We start from the raw sequence: 20207 nt of genomic DNA, 5'->3' as shown, positions 1-20207 counted from the left end.
CAGGTATCTTTTACTGATCGTTTTAAATTTCAGTTGGATTAGAGATTCATTTAAGAAAGTTTTATTTATTTACTTATTCATATAACACAAAACCAGTCATAAGGGCAATTTTTTTGAATTTGAGATTTATACATCATCTGGAAGCTGAATGAATAAGCTTTCCATTGATGTATGGTTTGTTAGGATTGGCTATAAAATATTTGGCTGAGATACAACTATTTAAAAATCTGCAATCTGAGGATGCACAAAAAAATAAAAATCACAATATTGAGAAAGTCACCTTTCAAGTTCTTAGCAATGCATGTTACTAATCAAAAAATATGTTTTGTTATATTTACAGTAGGAAATTTACAAAATATATTTATGGAACATGATCTTTAATTAATATCCTAATGATTTTTGGCTTAAAAGATAAATTGATAATTTTGACCCATACTATGTATTTTGGGCTATTGCTACAAATATACCCCAGCGACTTAAGACTGGTTTTGTGGTCCAGAGTCACATTTTACCTTTATGGATTAATGCAGTTATGTGGATACTTTATATATCCATAATATACTGATATAATAATAATAAAAACATAAATAATAATATAATACAAATCATTGAATAAATATTGATATTTTGCTGTATATTCATTATCATTATTGTCATTATCATGCACATTCATATGCAATAAAACAAGAACATTAATTGTGTTTAAATCACAGTATGATTAGATGATTTAGATTTCAAGCTCTGGACCTACAAGACCTGCAGTTAGAACTAGACAGAGAAAACCTTCATCTCTAAGCTTCTTGTGTTAAATTAGACTACATACCTCTGTCTGTCCATAACTGCGGTAACACTAATCACAGAAGTCACAGAGTATCCAGCATGATCTTCACCTTCACCGCAGGAGCAACAGGTCAATCCTTCATATTCTGTATTCCAGTGAATAATCTTTAAACTTGAATTACTGTCCAACCAATCATTTTATTTTAGATGGCAGCGTTCTGTTTGTAATGATCAAGAGCTACAAAAGCTTTGTTTATAACATGAAAAACTATCATTTCCAAAAGTAGATGAGCGGGTATGCATCTCTTTTAGATCAGTTCCAACAGAGAGATATCAAGGAGAAAAAACAAACAAACGATACATAGAACACACATAGCTTTGATTAGAACTATACAGTATTTCTGAAATGCAACTTGACAGCATGACAAGAAAGAAAGAGAAAACAAACCAAAATGAGGGAGAAAATGTGTTCTATCTGAAAGAGACTAATAATATACAATAGCATTCAACAAGCACAAATAATAAATCACAGAATAAAGGAAAGAATTGGTGACAATCTAGTGCAAGTTTCCAAAATCGATCAGTGTCAGAACATCTGTAACTTCAGGAGTCTCTCAAAAGAAAGTTATGTTCATATTTCACCACAAATCAAAAGAAAAATAAGATATTCTGCAGAAAGAAAATGCTTTCTTTCAAATATAAGCATCATTATATTCAAGCAATATCTATTTTTTTTTATTCTGATCACCTACACTTGTTAAAACCACCCACAATAACCCCTCAAACTTCATCATTGATCAAAAATATTCTTGTGCTTCACGAAATTTGTTTAAAACACACAGCGTGACATGTGAACGTACGGAAACTCCACAACAAACGGCAATTAACTCATTCTATAAGTGCAGGTCTGCACGGTTTAGTGCAGTTACAGATTAGATGTTTATATATATATTGATGATTAAATATTGAAATGTATAATAAACATTCAAAACAGTCTCCTTTGAATATCTTAATAGGTAAAAATACAATCTAGTTGTATGACAATGTCCCAGAGCATCTTCAAAGTAATTCTTCTGTGCGGCTGCACACAGTCACCTATGGCACAGTGGTTTCAGAAAACACACGACTTCATTTTCACTGATTTTCACTCAGTTTGATCTCTGTTCTAGACCTGGACCCACAGTTGAAGAGCTAGCAGCCCATTGTGATTTCTCATCCCCTTATTACTGCATTGGCAACAGACATCCAAGATATTTCTTACTCCCTTGGGATTTAATTATGAGCAGAACTGCATAAATAAAATGCATTTCTTAGCAATAACCAATAAAGTAAACGTGCTTGTCTGAAATGATTGTTTTTGCACTGAATGTAATGTGAACACAGAAGATATGGATGTTCGTCGCCTGTGGTTTGGAGCTTTCACACAGGATGCAATTAAGTGTTGTGTTATCCTATTAGCGCTTGGTATTTCTTGAAATGCTTGAAGTAATTAGGTGAATCTTAAAAAAACATGTCATTTATATAAAAACCCATTCACGCCATGGAATAAATAAAAAGGTAATTGTAACTTTTTATCTTGAAACTTTATCTCTTGAATTCATCTATCAAAATTAAAAAGATTTCCCTCCGAATTATGAGATAAACTAGCAACTGCAGGAAACAAAGACTGAATTTTGAGAAGTCGCAACTATCTCTTATTTTTTTCTGTGGTGGAAAAAAACTGAATTGAGAAATGCAAACTCAAAATCCTGAGAAAATAATTAATTGCAAGAAAATAATTGTCAGATGTAAACTCAGAATTGTGAGAAATTATGAATTTATCTCTCACAATTCTGACCTTTTTTGTCAAAATTGCAAAAAAAATCCAAACTGGGAGATGCAATTACACTTTATTTTTATTTCATGGAAATGGGCTTTCATTTATTTTAACCCAAAATCGAAAAGAAAAATATGTTTGCATAAAGAAAATTTAACTTTTTTTGCATTGCAACATTAATTTAATGACTATTAAGAACAATTTGCAGTTAAAATACTATAATGTTTTAAATTTAAATCTGCACAAAAACAGTACAACAAATAATACCATGAAATATACTTTATAATGTTAATAATATATCAATATTTTTCTGTATTACCACTCATTTCCGTCATGAGAATGACATTTTATTTGAATTAAGGTAATGGCAAGTATGTAGAAAAGTGCTGAATAGTAATGTAAATAATGTTAGAATGCAAAAAACAACAACAAAAGAATAGCCTTAAAAAGAGGCTTAATTTTTTTAATGCAAAATATAATATAATATATTTTTTCTTTTGATTTTGGAGTAAAAACTGACCTGACAGATGAGATTCACTTTTTTTTTTTTTAACAAACTTGGGATTTTTAAACACAAACCCCTAATACTCTTAACTATTTAGAAAAAAAGAGAATTAGCCTGTCTTTTTAGACAGGGGTCAAAGGGCAGATCGAATCGGAGCACTCACAAAGATCTGATTGTGCTGCTGCAATTTCACATACAAACTTAAACGTGTCAAAAGAATGCAATTTCACTCCATTGTGATGATGACCAATCAGAAATGTTTCCTGTACTCGCCTCTCTTTAGACCTATTGACCTTCAAATCGCATCTCGCCTCCATTCCCTGCTGTCCAGTTTTCTCCCAGTGTAATGAACATCTCACTTCACCTTGCTGACCTTTGACTCAAGATGTTGCAGTTACGTGATGAGCAAACACAAGCGCAGGTGTAGTGATGGTAAAATGGTTACAGGTTGGCCTCCCTCTTGTCTTTGCTGGGCGATGGCTTCATGGCATCTTTTCCAGGCTTGCCATTGGCTGGGGTGGCGGCGGCAGCAGCAGCAGCTGCGGGTTCCATGGCGACCGCTGTGGCACGTTTGATTGGCTCTTCCGCTCTAGACCGTTCCTCCGGGCTAGGCTGGGAGGGCGGGGCCTGTTCGGAGGTGGGCGGGGATGTGAGCTCCTGCTGTAGCTTGTGAGTCTGAAGGAGGCGGAGCTGAACACGCAGTTCCAATATGGCCTCCTGTTCCTCATGGATGGCCTGATTCAGATGAGTGTTTTTATTCTGCAGAGAAACAAAACAAAGACAAAGATGAGACTGATGCATAGAATTCAATGAGTAGTTTAGGCCAAATGATAAGAAGCAAATAATATAATTAAGTCTTCAGCCATTTACAGATGCCAAGCGGCTCTGCACATTAAAACTGGCTTAAAACAAAGGACTTTCCTTTTATTGTGTGATGTATATCTGAATGAAAACAATATACTTCTTGAAGAAAAAAAAAAAAAAAAAAAAAAAAAAAAAGTAGGATGCCACTTGAATTTGTCCATAGGAAGCTTCTTGACTGTTTACTTAAAATAAAATATACATAAAAAACTTTTAGCTAGAAGCCATGTCACCATTTCTCATTTAACTTAGTTTAACTTTATGTACTAAAATAACTAAAACAGATAAAAAATATATAAAAATATATCAATTAAAAAAAAAAAAAAAAAAAAATACAAACACGACAAAATGACTAAAACTTTAAAACAAAATTAAAATGACTAAACTTAAAATATAAACATTAAAAAACTAATTCAAAATATTAATCCAAACTATAATATCTCAATTATATTAAAATAACTATGTTGACTATTTTTCAGCAGTTTTAAACATGTTTTATCCAATTAGATTGTATAGCCGGAATTACTTGTTTTATAAACCTGCACATTTTTTCTTCTTCTTAGGACTAATTTAATAATAATAATAATATTATTATTATTTCTTAACTGATGTAATTCAGACTTAATGGACTTGACAGGAAAGCTTGACCAAGTTAACAACAGTAAATAAAGAGGGTAGGACTCAGCAAATGGCCAATTAAATTTGAACTTTGTACAAATCTTCACGTCTTTCCTTCTCACCTCTAGCTCTTCATTCTGTTTCTGCAGGTCTTCTAGAATCATCTGCAGTTCCTCTTCATCTTCACTCTCGCTCTCGCTGTCTGATGAATACTCCTCTGTTTCACTGCGGCCCTGCTGACGGCTGTGTGTGTGCGTGTCATTTCAAGCAGAAAATGAAAGGCAAAGAGTTAAAGAAAAGAAGCAGAAAGATGACCCATCCATATTTCAGATCTGCTGTCCTACAGCCCTGTTTTGATAAATTCACTGGTAATTGCACATACACAAAAGTTCAAAAGTGTGGAATAATTAATAATTATTTTATTTAAAGATGAAGACTCTTATGCTTATCAAGGCTGCCTGTGATGTAAAGCTGAATTTTCAGCAACAGTGTTTATGACATAGAAATCTTTTGTGACATTATAAATGTCTTTACAGTCACTATATGATCAGTTTAATGCATCCTTGCTGAATAAATGTATTAATTCTTTAAATAAAATCTTGAATGGCAGTGTATCACAGTTTACACAAAATTATGATGCAGCACAACCGTTTTCAAAATTGATAATAAGAAGAGCTGTTTCTTAAGCAAATCAGCATAGAATGATTTCTGAAGATTCATGTGACCGTGCATGATTCACATGATTATGATAATCATCACATGATTATGATAATTCATTATTATAATTAGCAACAAATTTGATAATTTTTGTAATAATGTCAACTCTCACCTCTGTATATCTGCAATCTCTGCACGCAGCCGCTCAATTTCTTCTTTCTCTGTGGCGATCTGCCGGCGCAGCACCTGCTCCAGTGATATCAGCTCCTCTTGCTCTGTTAGGATCTCATTCTCCTGCAGGGGGCGGCAGACCAAATCAAACATTACACAGAAAGAATCATCTCGGTTACGTATGTAACCTTGGTTCCCTGAATAGGAATGAGATGCTGCAATGACGTCATCGCTTTGGGAACATCCTCGGTGTGAGGAATGTCTGAAGCCCTTATACCATCGCGCCAATTTAATTGGCCAAATAGCGCTTAGCACCGCCACCACGCATACGTACCGTATGATATATCAGCGTGCCGTGCGCCATTTCATCAGATTTCCATATATGACTGAAGGAAGCGCTATCAAGGTACGGAACGGCCCGCATCGCAGCATCTCGTTCCCCATTCAGGGAAGCAAGGTTACATACGTAAGCAAGATGTTCCCTTTCATAGGTTCACTTCAATGCTGCGATGACGTCATCGCTTTGGGAACGCTGTACCATAATGCCTGACGTACCTTAGATAGCTGGAGACCCAGGAAAGCATCTGCTCAAGCGGATAAGACCTGGGAGCCAGGAGCCATCCTCATGTCCAGACTGTAGAAGGTGCTAGGAGAGGACCAACCTGCCACAGCACAAACATCTTCCATTGATGACCCTTCCAAAAAGGTCTGGGAAGAAGCCACTGCTCTCGTAGAGTGAGCGCGTAATCCTAGAGGTGAAGTAAAGCCACCCACCTCGTAGGCCAAAGAGATAGCCTTCACTATCCAATGCGACATTCTCCGTTTAGTGACAGCAGAGCCCCTGCTCTTACCAACAAAATATACGAACAGCTGGTCAGACCCAAGCCACTGAGCTGTGCGGTCTACATAAGTCCTCAGTGTTCTCACTGGGCAGAGACTCATGCTACCTGAAACACCTCCTAGGGGAACATGTCCCGCAGATATGGCAGCTACATGCACCTAGAGACTAGCGGGGGTCACTCCCTTAGAAAAACGACTGCAGAAACTCCAGCACTGAACCTATGGGGCAATGAACTGGGTCAAAAATACTATGCCTACACCATGAGGCACAGAGTCTCCACTTGAAAGCATATAAGCGTCTTGTGGAGGGAGCTCTAGAGTTGATAATCGTGTCGGTAGTCTCAGCCGAGAGACCGGAGCACATTAACGCATTCTGCTCAGGGGCCACACCCAAAACTTCCATATTTCCGGCCGAGGATGCCAAACCATGCCCCACGCTTGTGTCAACAGATCGTTTGCCTGAGGGGAACCTCCCAAGGAGGTTCTATCAACAAAACTGACCAGGTTCGAAAACTATGACTATGTGGGCCACTAATAGCAGGTGCTCCACTCTGTCTGATTGTACTCTGAGCAGAACAACTGGGAGCAGCCGGATAGGGGGAAAAACATACAGACTGGTTCTGGGCCATCTGTGGGCCTGGGCATCCAGACCTAGAGGCGACGGGGGAGACAGGGAAAAGCAGAGCGGGCAGCGCGGAGTGGTGTTCGAAGCAAACAGATCCACTTCCGCTTGGCAGAACCTCTGCCATACGAGATTCACCTCCTGGGGGTGTCATCTCCATTCCCCGTCCTCCAGGCTCTGTTGCGAGAGCAAGTCTGCTCCTGAGTTCAGGTGACTTGGGACATGAACTGCTTTGATCAACAGGAATTTGGTTTGAGCCCAAAGAAGAACACTCCTCGCCAGCCTGTACAGGGGACCAGAATGCAACCCTGCTTGACGGTTCAGGTAAGAAACTACAGTCATGTTGTCCGTCCTGACTAGTACATGACAGCCTTCAACTGTGGTAAGAACTGTCTGAGAGCCAGGAAGACTGCCAGTAGTTCCAAACGATTATGTGCAGCTCCGAAGTTTGTCTGTCCAAGCTCCACAGACTGGACGTCCTTAACGGACCACCGTTTTGCGACAAGAACATGTTCCTTACGGGACTACTTCCTGAAGGAACTGGGATCTCTTCCATGGCTTTAGAGCACGAAAGCCTCTGCTTGTCACCGTAACTTTGCAAAGCGTATGACAATGAGGTGAAATGTTCTGACTCTTGGTCCACCACTGAAATGGTCGCATGTAGAGCAGGCCCAGCTGAACTACAGGGGACGCTGCCACCATCAGACCCAACAGTCAGAGACACAAGCCTACATAGACTAGACGTCCCGTTTTGAACCAATTCAGACATGTCTGTAATGACTGCACACGTGCGTGAGACAGACGTGCCCGCATTGTGCGAGAATTCATGACTACCCCCAGAAAGGTTGTACGCTGATGTGGTAGCAGAACACCCTTTTGTAGGTTCGTATGGATACTAAAATCAGGCATGCCAACACCAACCACAAGAGTGGGGGCTTGGATGTCAACCTAGACCCTGCACCAATGGCCTTAGGGCTATCTTCTCGATCTCCAAAAGCTAATACGCGGAGAACGGTCAAAATCAGTCCGAAACGCAACATGCGGCGTAACAGATAATCAAGATGCAAACACACGTATAAGTTGTCCACATTCATTCGAAAATTCCAGCTCAATGCAACAGCTGAGCTAAAAGAACAAAGTAATTAGTCATGCACACCACTGCTCGGTAGCATGACATAATGCAGCCAGTCATGTGAAGCGAGTGTCGGTAGCGAAAGCGCCGCATCAATCACATGAAGTAAGCTGATCATGGTGAGCATTAATAGCTTGCCATAAGAGATACTCTACACGTGAACTCAATCACAAAGTAGCTCAGTTCAGTACATCTCAGTTGGGATGAGAATAATGATTAGTCATGCAAATAGTGTTGGTAGCCTGAAGTGCCAAAAACCATGTTGCACGACAATGTGTGTTGCAAAACTCCACAGAGCCAGCTCATAGAACAGAGCCGCAGCGGAGCTGAAATAATAATAAGTATTAGTCAGGCAGACTAGTGTTTGGTAGCATGAAGCACCAAATCAATGTACTTCCCTTAATGCAGTGCAGGAGGTAGAGAGAGACAGGAAAAAACCTTGCTCACTCTGCAGCCCGAGTGACTATGGCATTAGGTGTAACACAGTTTGCCATAGGAATTACTAGATCTGTGAGCTCACCCACTGATTTGTTCCAGCTCAAAGCAGCAATGGAGCTGAGAGAAAAATTAACAGCAGGGCAGACTAATGCTTGGTAGCACGAAGCGCCAAGACAATAGTGCATGTTAGTCTGCGCCTAAAGCAATTCATGAAACGAGGTCTGGAAGCATATCACCAATTCAAATACACATGCCTGCATTAGTGCAGTGCAAACGTAGAGAGAGAGAGAGAGATAGATATAACCTGAGCCATATAACATAAATGTTAAAACAGCTTGGCACTTAATGTTCCAGCTTGATGCAGCAGCAGAGCTGAAAGAAATGTTATGTTAGTCGGGCAGACCCATGCTCGGAAGCATGAAGCGCCAAGATCATGGTGCATGACAAAACATCAGCTGAAGGACTCCTCAGAGTCTGCGTCTAAAACAGTGCTTGAACAAGAGTTGAAGGCTTAAGCACCAATTCAAATGAACGCGCCTGCATTCGTGCAGCGCCACGAGTAGAGAGGGAGATAGACAAACCGTCTGCTCACTCTACAGCCCGAGCCACTACGTTATAGCTTTCAAAGAAGGCTGTCTACAAGAATACTCTCTGTGAGCTCATCCACTGATTTGTTTCAAATCGACGGAGCAGTGGAGTTTGATGGAAACAGTCGAGCAATTAATGTTTGATAGCTCAGAGTGCCAAAATCATAGTGCACAACCCTCTGCTGCAAGACTCCTCAGAGTCCGTGTCTAAAACAAGAAACAAGAGTTGGAAACAAGAGTTGGAAGCATTTTTTTTAAAACAAGAGTTGGAAGCATAAGCGCCAATCAAATGAACGTGACTGCATTAGTGTAGCGTAGCAAGAAATGTTAGAGAGAGAGGGGAAAAACTCGCCTGCTAGCAGATATAGATTGCTATAAGAATACTCCTCATGAGCCTGAGGCTGCTGTAGAGTATGCTTCATCTAATCCGCAGCCGAAGGCTTCTGGAGCGGGATCAGATTGACTAAACCACCGGACACACGAGGCGCTCTATGATGAACGCACGCAGTACAGGGAAGAGAGCGAGAGAGGAGGGAATTAATTCTGTTCTCTCACTCTCCATACACTCAGCTCATCGCCGTCACCCCAAGCGTCGAGCTCGTGTGGCGCCTCAGCAACAGCAGAACTGGAACAGCGGAGGTTGAAAGGAGATCTCTCCTTCCTCAGAAGGAGAGTGAGCCCAGAGCGCAACACTTAAAAACACAGATATCACGGCTACAATAATAGATAAAAGACCGCAAAGTGGTCTTCCTACTTGTTTCCTCGTGAGTCTGCGTAACATGCAACAATTGAAATTCAATAGTAACATTGCATCCAATTGAATTGCTATTGCACACTGATATAGCATTCGGTACGTATGCGTGGGGGTGGTGCTAAGCGCTATTTGGCCAATGAAATTGGCGTGATAGTATAAGGGCTTCAGACATTCGCCACACCGAGGGTGTTCCCAAAGCGATGACATCATTGCAGCATTGAAGTGAACATATGAAAGGGAACTCCGGCTGCATCCCAATTCACAAGTGCAGCAAAACTGTAGAGTAGAACTGTAACATGCTATATGACAGAAAAAGAAAGACCCCTCTTTCACATGCTTCTCATGTTAGCAATGCAAGCATCTGCAAATTATGTGTTTCTGTAGGTTCATGTGTTAAAAACGGCTCTGGTGAATACTATGCAAAGTACAGTGCTGCGTATCATTGACCAGCTGATTTGTTTATCTGTCAGAAAGCAGTTTCAGTGTTGAGCCAGCATCTGAAACATAATGAAATTAGTGCTAGCGTCCCAGCAGGTGGCCTCACCTGTGCCAGGAGAAGATTAATGACTTCCTCCTCGTTCTCAGACATCTCCTCCTTTGATACGTCCTCTTTAGATAGGCTGGCGATTTCCTGCGCGATTTTAGTCTCACACTCCTGCAGATTCAGAGGGACAGAGAACAAACAACACATGAGGAGGTTTCTAGAAGTGTGGCATGATAAACAATGAGGTGTAAATTACATTTTATAGTTGCAAACATTTGTTTTTAGTGGCCAGTTTCTTACAGAAGTGGTCAGAAATAAAAATTGTGTTTATAATTCATAACTATGCTAAATGACAAAGCTACTGTATAATCATAACGAAAAACAAGTGAAAAATAGCTAAACGTAAGTAAATACATAAAACAATTTTTTTAAGTTTTTCTTTAAAAAGTCTAGAAATAAATCTGATCTCATTCAATTAAAAATGTTTGTGATGAAGAATAAAAACTTTCAAGAATTAAAAAAAAAGTTTTTTTTTTTTTAATTTTCAGCTATTTTTATATAGTATTAAAGAAATACAGGGTAAAAAGGAAAAAAAAAAATTAAATTAAAACAATACAAGTGGTATACATGCTATTTTTCAGGTAAGTATAGGTTTACATATACACAATCATTGATTATTGTTTACATTGCAGTACTCCATCTATTTCTTGCAATATTTTAGAAACCGATACTTTTTAAGTCTCAAAATAAAAGTCAGTTCTTACACATTGCCTTCATTTCTACCCAATACTGCTCTCGTTCTATTTGTATTTGAGTTGATAACATTTCCAACTTCAAATGTCAACATTATTCTTTCTGTAAGGAAATGCAAATGTAGTTTTCCACTAAAAACTCTTGTTGTATTTGAAATGTTCTTTCTCAGACAAACTCATTATGAGAGTGTATGTGTGCTGATGTGCAGTAAAGCAGGGGTCAGAGCTCTTGCCTGTCTCTTGGCCTCGCGGAGCTTGCGTTTCAGTGCGGTGACGATCCGCTGCACTTCCCAGAGTCTCTCCTCCTTGGACAGATCCTTCACACCGGCCTGCAGATCTCTGTGCAGACGGTTCAAGAGGAACTCCTGCAGAAAGACACATGCACACATGTAAAATCGCTAGTGATGCACTGAAATTAACTTTTTACTGAAACCGAAAATAGTTTTCAGTTACATAAAGTGAAAATAATGTTTATTTAATAATGAAATAATCTATCAATACATAATAACTGTGTATACAAACATTAACTTGCATATAAAACTAGAATTCGCTTTCTGTTCCAATTTCTCATTGAAATATAAACATTAATATAATCTCATTTACATGACAGATTTATTCAAACATATATCTAATAAAACATCACTAACAGGTTGAGTTAAATTTATAATAATAAAAAAGTGTAATATGTGCCATTGGAGAACCGCTAATTAAACGTTACTGTTTTGGTCAATGATTTCGGTTCTCCAAAACCATTTCAGCTGAAACAGAGAATGCATTTTTTTTTTGCTCTTTCTGTGATATTTTTTGGCTTCTGAAATTTCACTATAACTCACAAACAAGACCTCTACAAATCTTAGCTGTCCTAGAGCAAATGAGGCTGTTTTTTCTCATGTTTTGTCTCTTGTTGCTTTGACTTTCCTCCTGAGAAAAAGACCCCAGTCTTTACTAGAGCTCTAGACGAAATCTCAACCTCTCAAACTATGTTCAGCAATCTGCAATCAAAAGTCACATTTCATTATGAATTTCAACAGGTTTTTATGAGAACCATCAGAGACAAAGTTGATACATGTAACAAACAAAATTGAGAACGTTTCTCACAAAGAGCAACCTCTGAGCCATAAATTGTACTGTTATTGTTATCTTGATGAAGTCATGTGACAGCAGCTATTAGATTCACAAACATCAGGACTGTTTTCGTTTTCTCTGCTCCAGATCTGTTTTTGTTTCCAGTCTCTCCTCACGCACAAAGTTTGGATTCATCTCCTGTTTTGAATATCACGCATTTCCTTGTTCTAGGGTCATATTTGCCTTTGACACAATAAAACAAATTATATTATGTAAAACATAACACAAAACTTCTTCCATCACACAGCTTCCTCTTACATGTAAATCATACGATCTGGATCTCAAAATGACAAAATTGTCATGAAAATCTTAACAGTCCTTACAAGATGCATTATTCATTACGCAAAATATAATTCCGTCATCTTTTGATCAAGTTTTGGGTTGAACTGTGAACCATTAGACAGGTTTGTGAGATTGACACACGTCTTTTATTTTAAGTGTAGGCCTATAGCTGTATTGTTTCAGTCCTATGCCCCACCTGTCTGCGGATCTCCTCTTTAATGCTCTCCTGGGTCTCAGGTAAGGTCGGCATGGTGGCCATGTTGGACCAACGCAGAGGATGGACGACCGGCTTCAGAACCACATCACCGAACAGCTCACGGACGTGAGTGAAAAACACGTACAGCACACGATTCCCGATCTACAAACCAGAGGGCAAAGGATTGATTTTGTGTCAATCAGGAATATACAGCCATGGTGAACCTTAAAAAGACAGAACCACTGTTTATGGGAGGTAAACTTATTGTTATTGCCCAATCATATTCTCCCCTCTTCTCTGCATCATTTGCGGTCCTCTCTCAAATACAAAATGACCCCAAACAAAGATCTCATTAGCAGTATGAGGGCACCTCTATCCTCCATGTGTCCTGAGAGACTATAAAGTAGGACAACCTTCAGTCTGAGAGCAGCAATGAATCCAAAACCATCTACTGTAACTGCATCAATGACGATTAGCAACAGTTTGCAACATTTCACTTTATTAAACATTTGGGATGTGCCCGAATAGCGAATCCATATTCGGAAAGGCACGGAAAACGAATAATGCATTCTACGGAGTCACAAAAGCGGCATGGTTAGCCGCTTATTAGCAGTAGCCTAGTACATAAAATTTCACTTACATCCAGGGTACAAAATTCACTTTCTGAACATACTTGAATATTTACAAAATACTGCACATGGAAAAAGGGCCAGTTTTGTTCATGATGTTTAAGAAAGATTATGAAGTAATACAAGAATCTTGAAATCCTGTATTTAAAACAATAATAATAATTAGTGATAATAGTAAAAAAACAAAAAAAACATTGCTAATATTTTATTAAAATCCTTATGATTTTATAAGGGTAAAAATGGAATCAAATCAATCAACCTACATTCATTACTTAGAAAAAAAAAATTAATAATGTGCTGAATATTTACAAAATATTGCAAATGGTAAAAACACCCAATATTATTCATGATATTTGCTCGGCTAATCTTTTTTTTTTAATGTGAGAAGAAAGAGCTTGTGGATTGATATGAGAAACATGAAACATAAAAAGCAAGTCTTGCTTATTTTTGGAAAATAAGAACTAGATTTATCATATTAAGAACTATGCTTTAAAAAAGGAATTTTATCAACAAATTTGATTTATCCGACTGGAACTAAGATAATAAAAAATATTCTTCTATAGGACTAAAACATTTAATACAAATATTTCAGCATGAATTTTAATATATATTTAATAAATTATTTATATTATATAGTAATTTTAATATTTTTATACAGATTTATTAAAACCCTACAATTATTCAGCATGATGAAAGAGAAGATTTGATTACTATAGCATGTTAATTAAAAAAAAAAACATTTTCAGATGGATATGCCACTACAACTGATTAATAACCCATATCGCATCAAGTGAGCATCACCTGTAGATCATAAACTCACCTGTACGGTGGGATTGAGCACAATAGAGATGTTCTGGATGTTCATCTTGGTGTCTGTCTCGCGGGCGATGACGTGGTCCATGTGAGTGATGAGCCAGGCTAGGATGAGTCTGCTCCCCGTGGGAACCTCCCCCAGGAGCCTCTGAAACTCCTGCAGTTTCTCCGCCTCGCTGGGCCGCCCGCAGGCGTCTTCGAAACGCAGGACCAGCTCTTTTCCCAGCAGGTTATCAGGCAGCTCTCGCAGGTACTGCTTCAACAGGCTGGCCACCGTGTGAGGATCATACTCCTCCAAACACGGACACTCCTCACGGTCGTACGCTGCTTTCAGCTCGTCAACCTTTGACTTCATACCTACAGAAAAATCATGGGGGCAAGAGTCAAAAGCTGCAAGGAACATTTGATTCTGACTTTTCCATGCAGACAAAAGAAAATCTGGCAAGGGACATGTCTTGGCTGTCCGTTCAGATATGCATGAAGTTAGAACATTATTGAATTAAACATCATGAATAGAAAGTAGACTAAAATGCTATCAAAAGTGGACCAAAAGGCGATCCAAGCCCCCTTTTAAGGTAGGAACCATTTAAATCTGAAAAAAAGGCTGTTTTTTAATACTTTAAAGTGCTTTAAAAGTCTGAATTTGGACACAGATGTGAAAAAAACAGATGTTGAGATTTGCTTTGCACATTTGTTCACTTTTACATACTGTTTAAAACTTTGAGGTCTGTAAGATTTTTTTTTTCAAAGAAATTAACAGTTTTATTCAGCAAGTTTACTTTGTAATTGATCAAAAGTGACAGTAAAAACATGTATAACATAAAAGATGTATATTTCAAGTATTTTTTTTTATTTTTAAACTTTTGAAAAAGAACTTGTGGAAAAAGAATCTGGTTTCCACACACACACAAAAACAAAAACTAAGCAGCACAACTGATAGCTGCTGAAAATCCAGCTTTGCATCACAGGAATAAATTACATTATAAAATATATTGCAATAGAAAAGAGCTATTTTAAATTGTAATAATATTTTACAGTATTACTGTATTGTATTTTTGATCAAATAACCACAGCCTCAATGAGCATAAGAGACTTATTTCAAAACATTAAGAAAATCTTACAACTTGTAACATTGCCATCCCAAATTAGTAGGAAGGAAATAAGATTAAAGGAATATTCTGGGTGATTTTTAACTAATGTTGATGATGTACTGTTGATCATTTGACTTGAATCACTCACTTTTTGTAATGTATATGTACATTAACTCTCTATTTTTAAAAATGTAGGTTAAATTGTATATTAATGTGTCATTAGATTCTATATTGGTCACCATTTCCAATACTTAAAATAATTATTAATAATTAATATGAGGTCAGTGTTTTTGTGCAAGTTAAAATTATTGTGTGCAATAACTGAAAACATCCCAGAATATTCCTTGAAATAAATAAACATGAAATTTCAGTTCACAGGTAGTAGAACCGGGCCATACCGGAGACACGATAGATGCCTTCACATTTCATGCCGTAGCTCTCGATGTAGTCCACACACTCTCTGAAGATGGCCGGGAGCTGTATCCCATCATACAGCGCCGTTCTCCTCACCGCTTCCGCTAAAGGCGCTCCGAAGATCGGCCGGAGCGTCGTCGCCGTCTCCGTGACGACAGGTTCGGGCTCAGCGCTGGGCTTCTTCTTCTTTTTCTTCTCCTTCCACTGTTTCACGACGTCCGCTGCCGTCAGGTCTTTGGACTTCTTGTCCTTAGCCTTCTCCTCTTTAGGCCCCTTCTCCTTCACTTTGAAGTCCTTTTCTTTCTTCTTGGAGAAACTGGGCTTCTTGAAGACATGGATGCCTTTAGAGCGCTTCATCTTAGACGGGCTCTCGGCCTCATCGGCAGAACTGTCCTCCTGGAACGCAGCGTATCCCTCGGCTAAAGGGAGAGGAGATAAAAAAACAAGAGATAAGGTGAAGAGAAGAGAAGAGAAGAGAAGAGAAGAGAAGAGAAGAGAAGAGAAGAGAAGAGAAGAGAAGAGAAGAGAAGAGAAGAGAAGAGAAGAGAAGAGAAGAGAAGCAACCTTCTTCCAATACCTGATGCTAAAAAGAGACAGTCCTATTAACGGCTGTGCAAAATTTACTGTCCCACCGTCTGTCTCTCTCAAGGTTAGGTGAGACTGAAACGAGCAGAGCGAAATGAGAACGAGAGAAAGACACTGAAAACTGCTCTAAAGAGGTCAGCTTACAATTTAGCAATATCCCCCTGTGCCAGCTCTTTTTTTTAGTGATCCATTTCCTTGTCCTGACACTGACTTCACCCGGAGCAGAACAGTAATAAGCGGCTCTGACCCCATCAGCCAGCATTCATGACCGTCCCCTCCTCAGCCACTATAACACACCTACAGGGATGGACAGGGTGTGTCTTTAAAAGCTCCATCACTTCCTGCTTGTGTGCAATAGGTTGCTGCAGGGCAGCTAAATATAGCGGCAGGAAAATAACGAATTCACTCTGAAGCTGCACAGAAACTGGAACATGTGCACAATGAGGGCAGAAGTCCATACTATCAACTAGAGCTGGATTATACAGTTACAAGCACAAAATCTCACTAGCCTCTTGATGATATTTCATAAATTTTGGGGTTAGTAAATCCTTTTCTTTTTATGTTTTTGGAAGTCTCTTATAAGTCTCATCAAGGCAGCATTTGTTTGATCAAAAATACAGTAAAAACTATAATATTGTTAAAAGTTTTTACTAACTAAAAATGACTTCTATTTGACTATTTTGAAATCCAATTAATTTCTGGGATAAAAAGCTGAATTTTGAGCATCATTACTCCAGTCTTCCATCAGAAATCATTCTGATATGCAGATTTACTGTTCAAATATGTTTGTTATAATTATCAATTCTGAAAACAGCTTCATATTTCTGTTGAAACAGTGATATATTTTCAGGATTCTTTGATGAATAGAAAGTTCAAACAGCGTTTACTTTAAAATAAAAATGTTTTGTAACATTATAAATGCCTTTACTGTATCTTTTGATCAATTTAATGCATCCTTGTTGAAGGTATTAATTTCTTTCAATAAAAAAGACATTGACCCCAATGTTTGAATGGTGTGCAGGTTATTCATAAGAAATAAATAGTAAACATTTGCTCTGCCCCATTACAAACTTGGGTCAAACAGATTTCTGTACACAAAAGATTCAAGGATATCTTGTGCAAACATCTACAGTGGCTCTAAAAGGAGTTTAGACACTCAAAAATGTTTGAATATGATGGCATGAAATACTAAATATTTAAATCAAGAGCAGCTCAAAAGCTACAGTATTCAAACTGAACAAATGTCTTTGTTGTTAAATAAGATTATTATAGTTAATTAAAACTAAAAACAGAAAAAAGTTACTAGTAATAGAATAAACTTTAATTGAAATAAAATTAAATGTAAACCCATTTTATTTCAGTTAGTTGCCAAGACTTAAAATAACTAAAAATAAATGTATTAAAAACTAATATATAGCTACAGTTACACAGTTCACATATTTCAAAAAAGTAATAATAAAAAAAAGACTAAAACTTTAACAAGAATTAAAATGAAAACAGAAAACAATAAAAAAATGTAAATATTATTAAAAACTATAAAAATATCTCAATGATACCAAAATACCACTGGCATGAAAAGTGTTCCAGTGATTTCTTTATTTACAATAAAAGCCACTTGCGTTATATCTTATGATCTAATGCAACAACATTCAAGTCTTTATTTAGATGCAAGTGTCAATATAAGGGCATTGTTGAGTATAAATATGGAGCGTGTGTGTTTATCTTACTGCGTTTCTCCTTCTTTTTAAACTTGTTCTTCTTCTTGTTGTGCTCCTTATCGTCATCGGAGGCCGCGTCGGGCGGCTCATGGTGGTGTCCGTCGTGAGGGGGTGAGGGGTCGCCCGTACGGTACAGGCCTGGGAACTTATTGGGGCTGATCTCTTCAGAGCTCGGGGTACGAGCCACGCCCCCGGGATGCTCCGCCCTCCTCTGCTCCGCAGGGCTGCTATTGGGTGGCAGGAAGCACTCCGTCATCTCTGCGCTGCCCTGCTATTGGCTCTTTGCAGCACGATGCCCTAGGATTGGCTGTTGGCTCTGATCACCTCTCCATGTCACCTGACGGAGAAAAACAGTGAGTTATTTTGAATTCTCACACTTTAAATCCCATTTCAAGCTGGTTATGTCATTCTTCTGGTGCACAACAGTGAATCTGAACTGAAATATATGTCTGCTATCTGTGTTTGTTGAAGCTGATTTTGCAGACATTATGCCCTCATGGCAGCAGTGTGTTTTGTAAACAGCAGTGTTCTTACATCAGATGAACAGATAACATTTGAATAAATGATCAGGATGTCTCTCAAAATCCATTTTTTAAACTCTCTGTGAATTTATGCGATTAAATGTTCAAATCAGCTAATATTGGTCTAAATAATACCACTGCCCTCTACTGACCATAAGGATTTTTGCATCTCAAAACCTGAATGAATTTTCTGTCACTGCAATAAAAATGGTTTCATGGGCTGAGAAGTACAAACTGGAAAACTGAAGTCACCTTCTCCATTTCAAATGACCGTGAATTCTTCAATGATTTATAGAGCTATTACAATCATGATTAAAATCCCAACAACAGCACAAAAACAGAAACTAGACAAAGCTTTAAATAAACTCTCAGTTCCAAGCCATTCATAAAAACACCAAGTTGTGAACACTTAAAAATGACCAATTAGAGATAATGTTTTTCATTAAAAGTGATCCATAAATGTGACACTCTCTGTGAAATCCAGGCTAAAGTCAAAATCTAATTACGAGATAAGCATCAAAGTTTGATTTCAGCCATTAATTTCACTATGATTTCAATCTTTGACATGGTCAGTCAATATTAAAGACATTGAGATTACATTTTCGCAGACTGTTCTTTTCTTCATGAAGGATGATTTTATGTAGAAAACAGTAAATCACAAAAAATTACTTTAGCTAGGTTTTCACAGCCAGGGTCACAAATGTTTATATTATTTAAGTAAAACAATTAACTACATAACCATATATTGTAAGGATACATCCAAACCATCCCATTTGTCTCCATGAATACTACTATAACAAGCTCAAACACAGACATATTTAATAATAAAGTCAGATCTCACTGAAACGGATTAGATTGGATCCTAACAAGTGGTCTCCAACAGGTAAGGGTCATTTAAGCAGAGCAAACTATTACATACTGATATAAAAACTACAAGAAAAAACATGAATGTATGAATCATTCAGTATAAGATGTATTTAGACAGTAAATTCACTAAAAAAAGTCTCTAAATAATAACAGCGTACATCAATAAAATTCATGTGGGTACTAACTTAGTTGGCAAATAACATGGACAGTTGTAATACTATTTATTATTTTATTCGATTTGTTTTATTTTTTGCTAATCTAAGCAACTGACAAATATTAAGATAATTTAAAAAGTGCAAGCAAAAGAAACCTACTTTGTACAATAAACAATACTTTTAGATATTTTTAGGCTTAAGCATCACACTGCTGAAGTTTAATGTCAACTTCCCATTTGACACAATATCTGTGGGCCCTGCCCCAAATAAAACAAAAAACACCGTAAGAAATCACATTACATTCAGAACAGAGTGACACGGATATAATTCACACAATCGCAGCGATTTAAAGGTATTTTGACAGATTGTGAAGGAAAGATTTTCTCGAATACGGAGCAGAATAAATCTCTCCTGACAATGAAACACAAACCAGACCATATATGACAGAATACCTTCAAAACGTGTTAAAACAATTAATGAACCGCATTTAAAAGATGCTTTACCACCGAGGAAAACATATAATAGTGCTAATAATATAACATTCACACGCACATAAAGCGAGATTCATAACCTAGCATGCTTGCTAACGAACCTCGGATTTTATGGACAAAGTCAACCTTTCAAACTCTTACACGACAAATACACTGCGTGAGCGAGAAAATAAGCCATGTTTCTGATAAAATATTAAAGAACACGTACAAATATACTAAAAAAACAATCCGTCCACAAACCTGCTATGATCAAGGTAACAGCTGCACTTCCTGTAGCTTGTTTACGTCCCATCTGACGCGCGC

General features: G+C 37.8%; 1 protein-coding gene across 1 annotated transcript; it reads right to left on the bottom strand.

The window, feature by feature from the left end:
* Positions 1 to 960: 960 nt before the first annotated feature.
* Positions 961 to 20207, bottom strand: LOC306845539 (ralA-binding protein 1-like). The gene is made up of 10 exons (XM_079378410.1): positions 20145 to 20207; positions 17880 to 18207; positions 15552 to 15986; positions 14070 to 14419; positions 12621 to 12782; positions 11251 to 11382; positions 10326 to 10436; positions 5410 to 5531; positions 4703 to 4823; positions 961 to 3860 (listed from the first exon to the last, which is right to left on the bottom strand). The coding sequence occupies exons 2-10, from the start codon at positions 18124 to 18126 to the stop codon at positions 3543 to 3545; spliced, it is 1998 nt and encodes a 665-aa protein (XP_079234536.1). The 5' UTR covers positions 18127 to 18207; positions 20145 to 20207; the 3' UTR covers positions 961 to 3542.

The sequence above is a fragment of the Barbus barbus genome (genome assembly GCF_936440315.1).
Source record: "Barbus barbus genome assembly, chromosome: 26".
Lineage (NCBI taxonomy): Eukaryota > Metazoa > Chordata > Actinopteri > Cypriniformes > Cyprinidae > Barbus > Barbus barbus.
The sequence above is the reverse complement of the archived record's forward strand: the minus strand, read 5'-3'. Positions and strand labels throughout refer to the sequence as shown.

Coding starts and splice junctions, on each gene's coding strand:
- LOC306845539 (XM_079378410.1), bottom strand. CDS start 18,126: ATGACGGAGTGCTTCCTGCCACCCAATAGCAGCCCTGCGGAGCAGAGG. Junction 15,987..17,879: donor TAAAAAGAAGGAGAAACGCA/GTAAGATAAACA, acceptor CTCTCCCTTTAG/CCGAGGGATACGCTGCGTTC. Junction 3,861..4,702: donor AACAGAATGAAGAGCTAGAG/GTGAGAAGGAAA, acceptor GTTTCTCTGCAG/AATAAAAACACTCATCTGAA.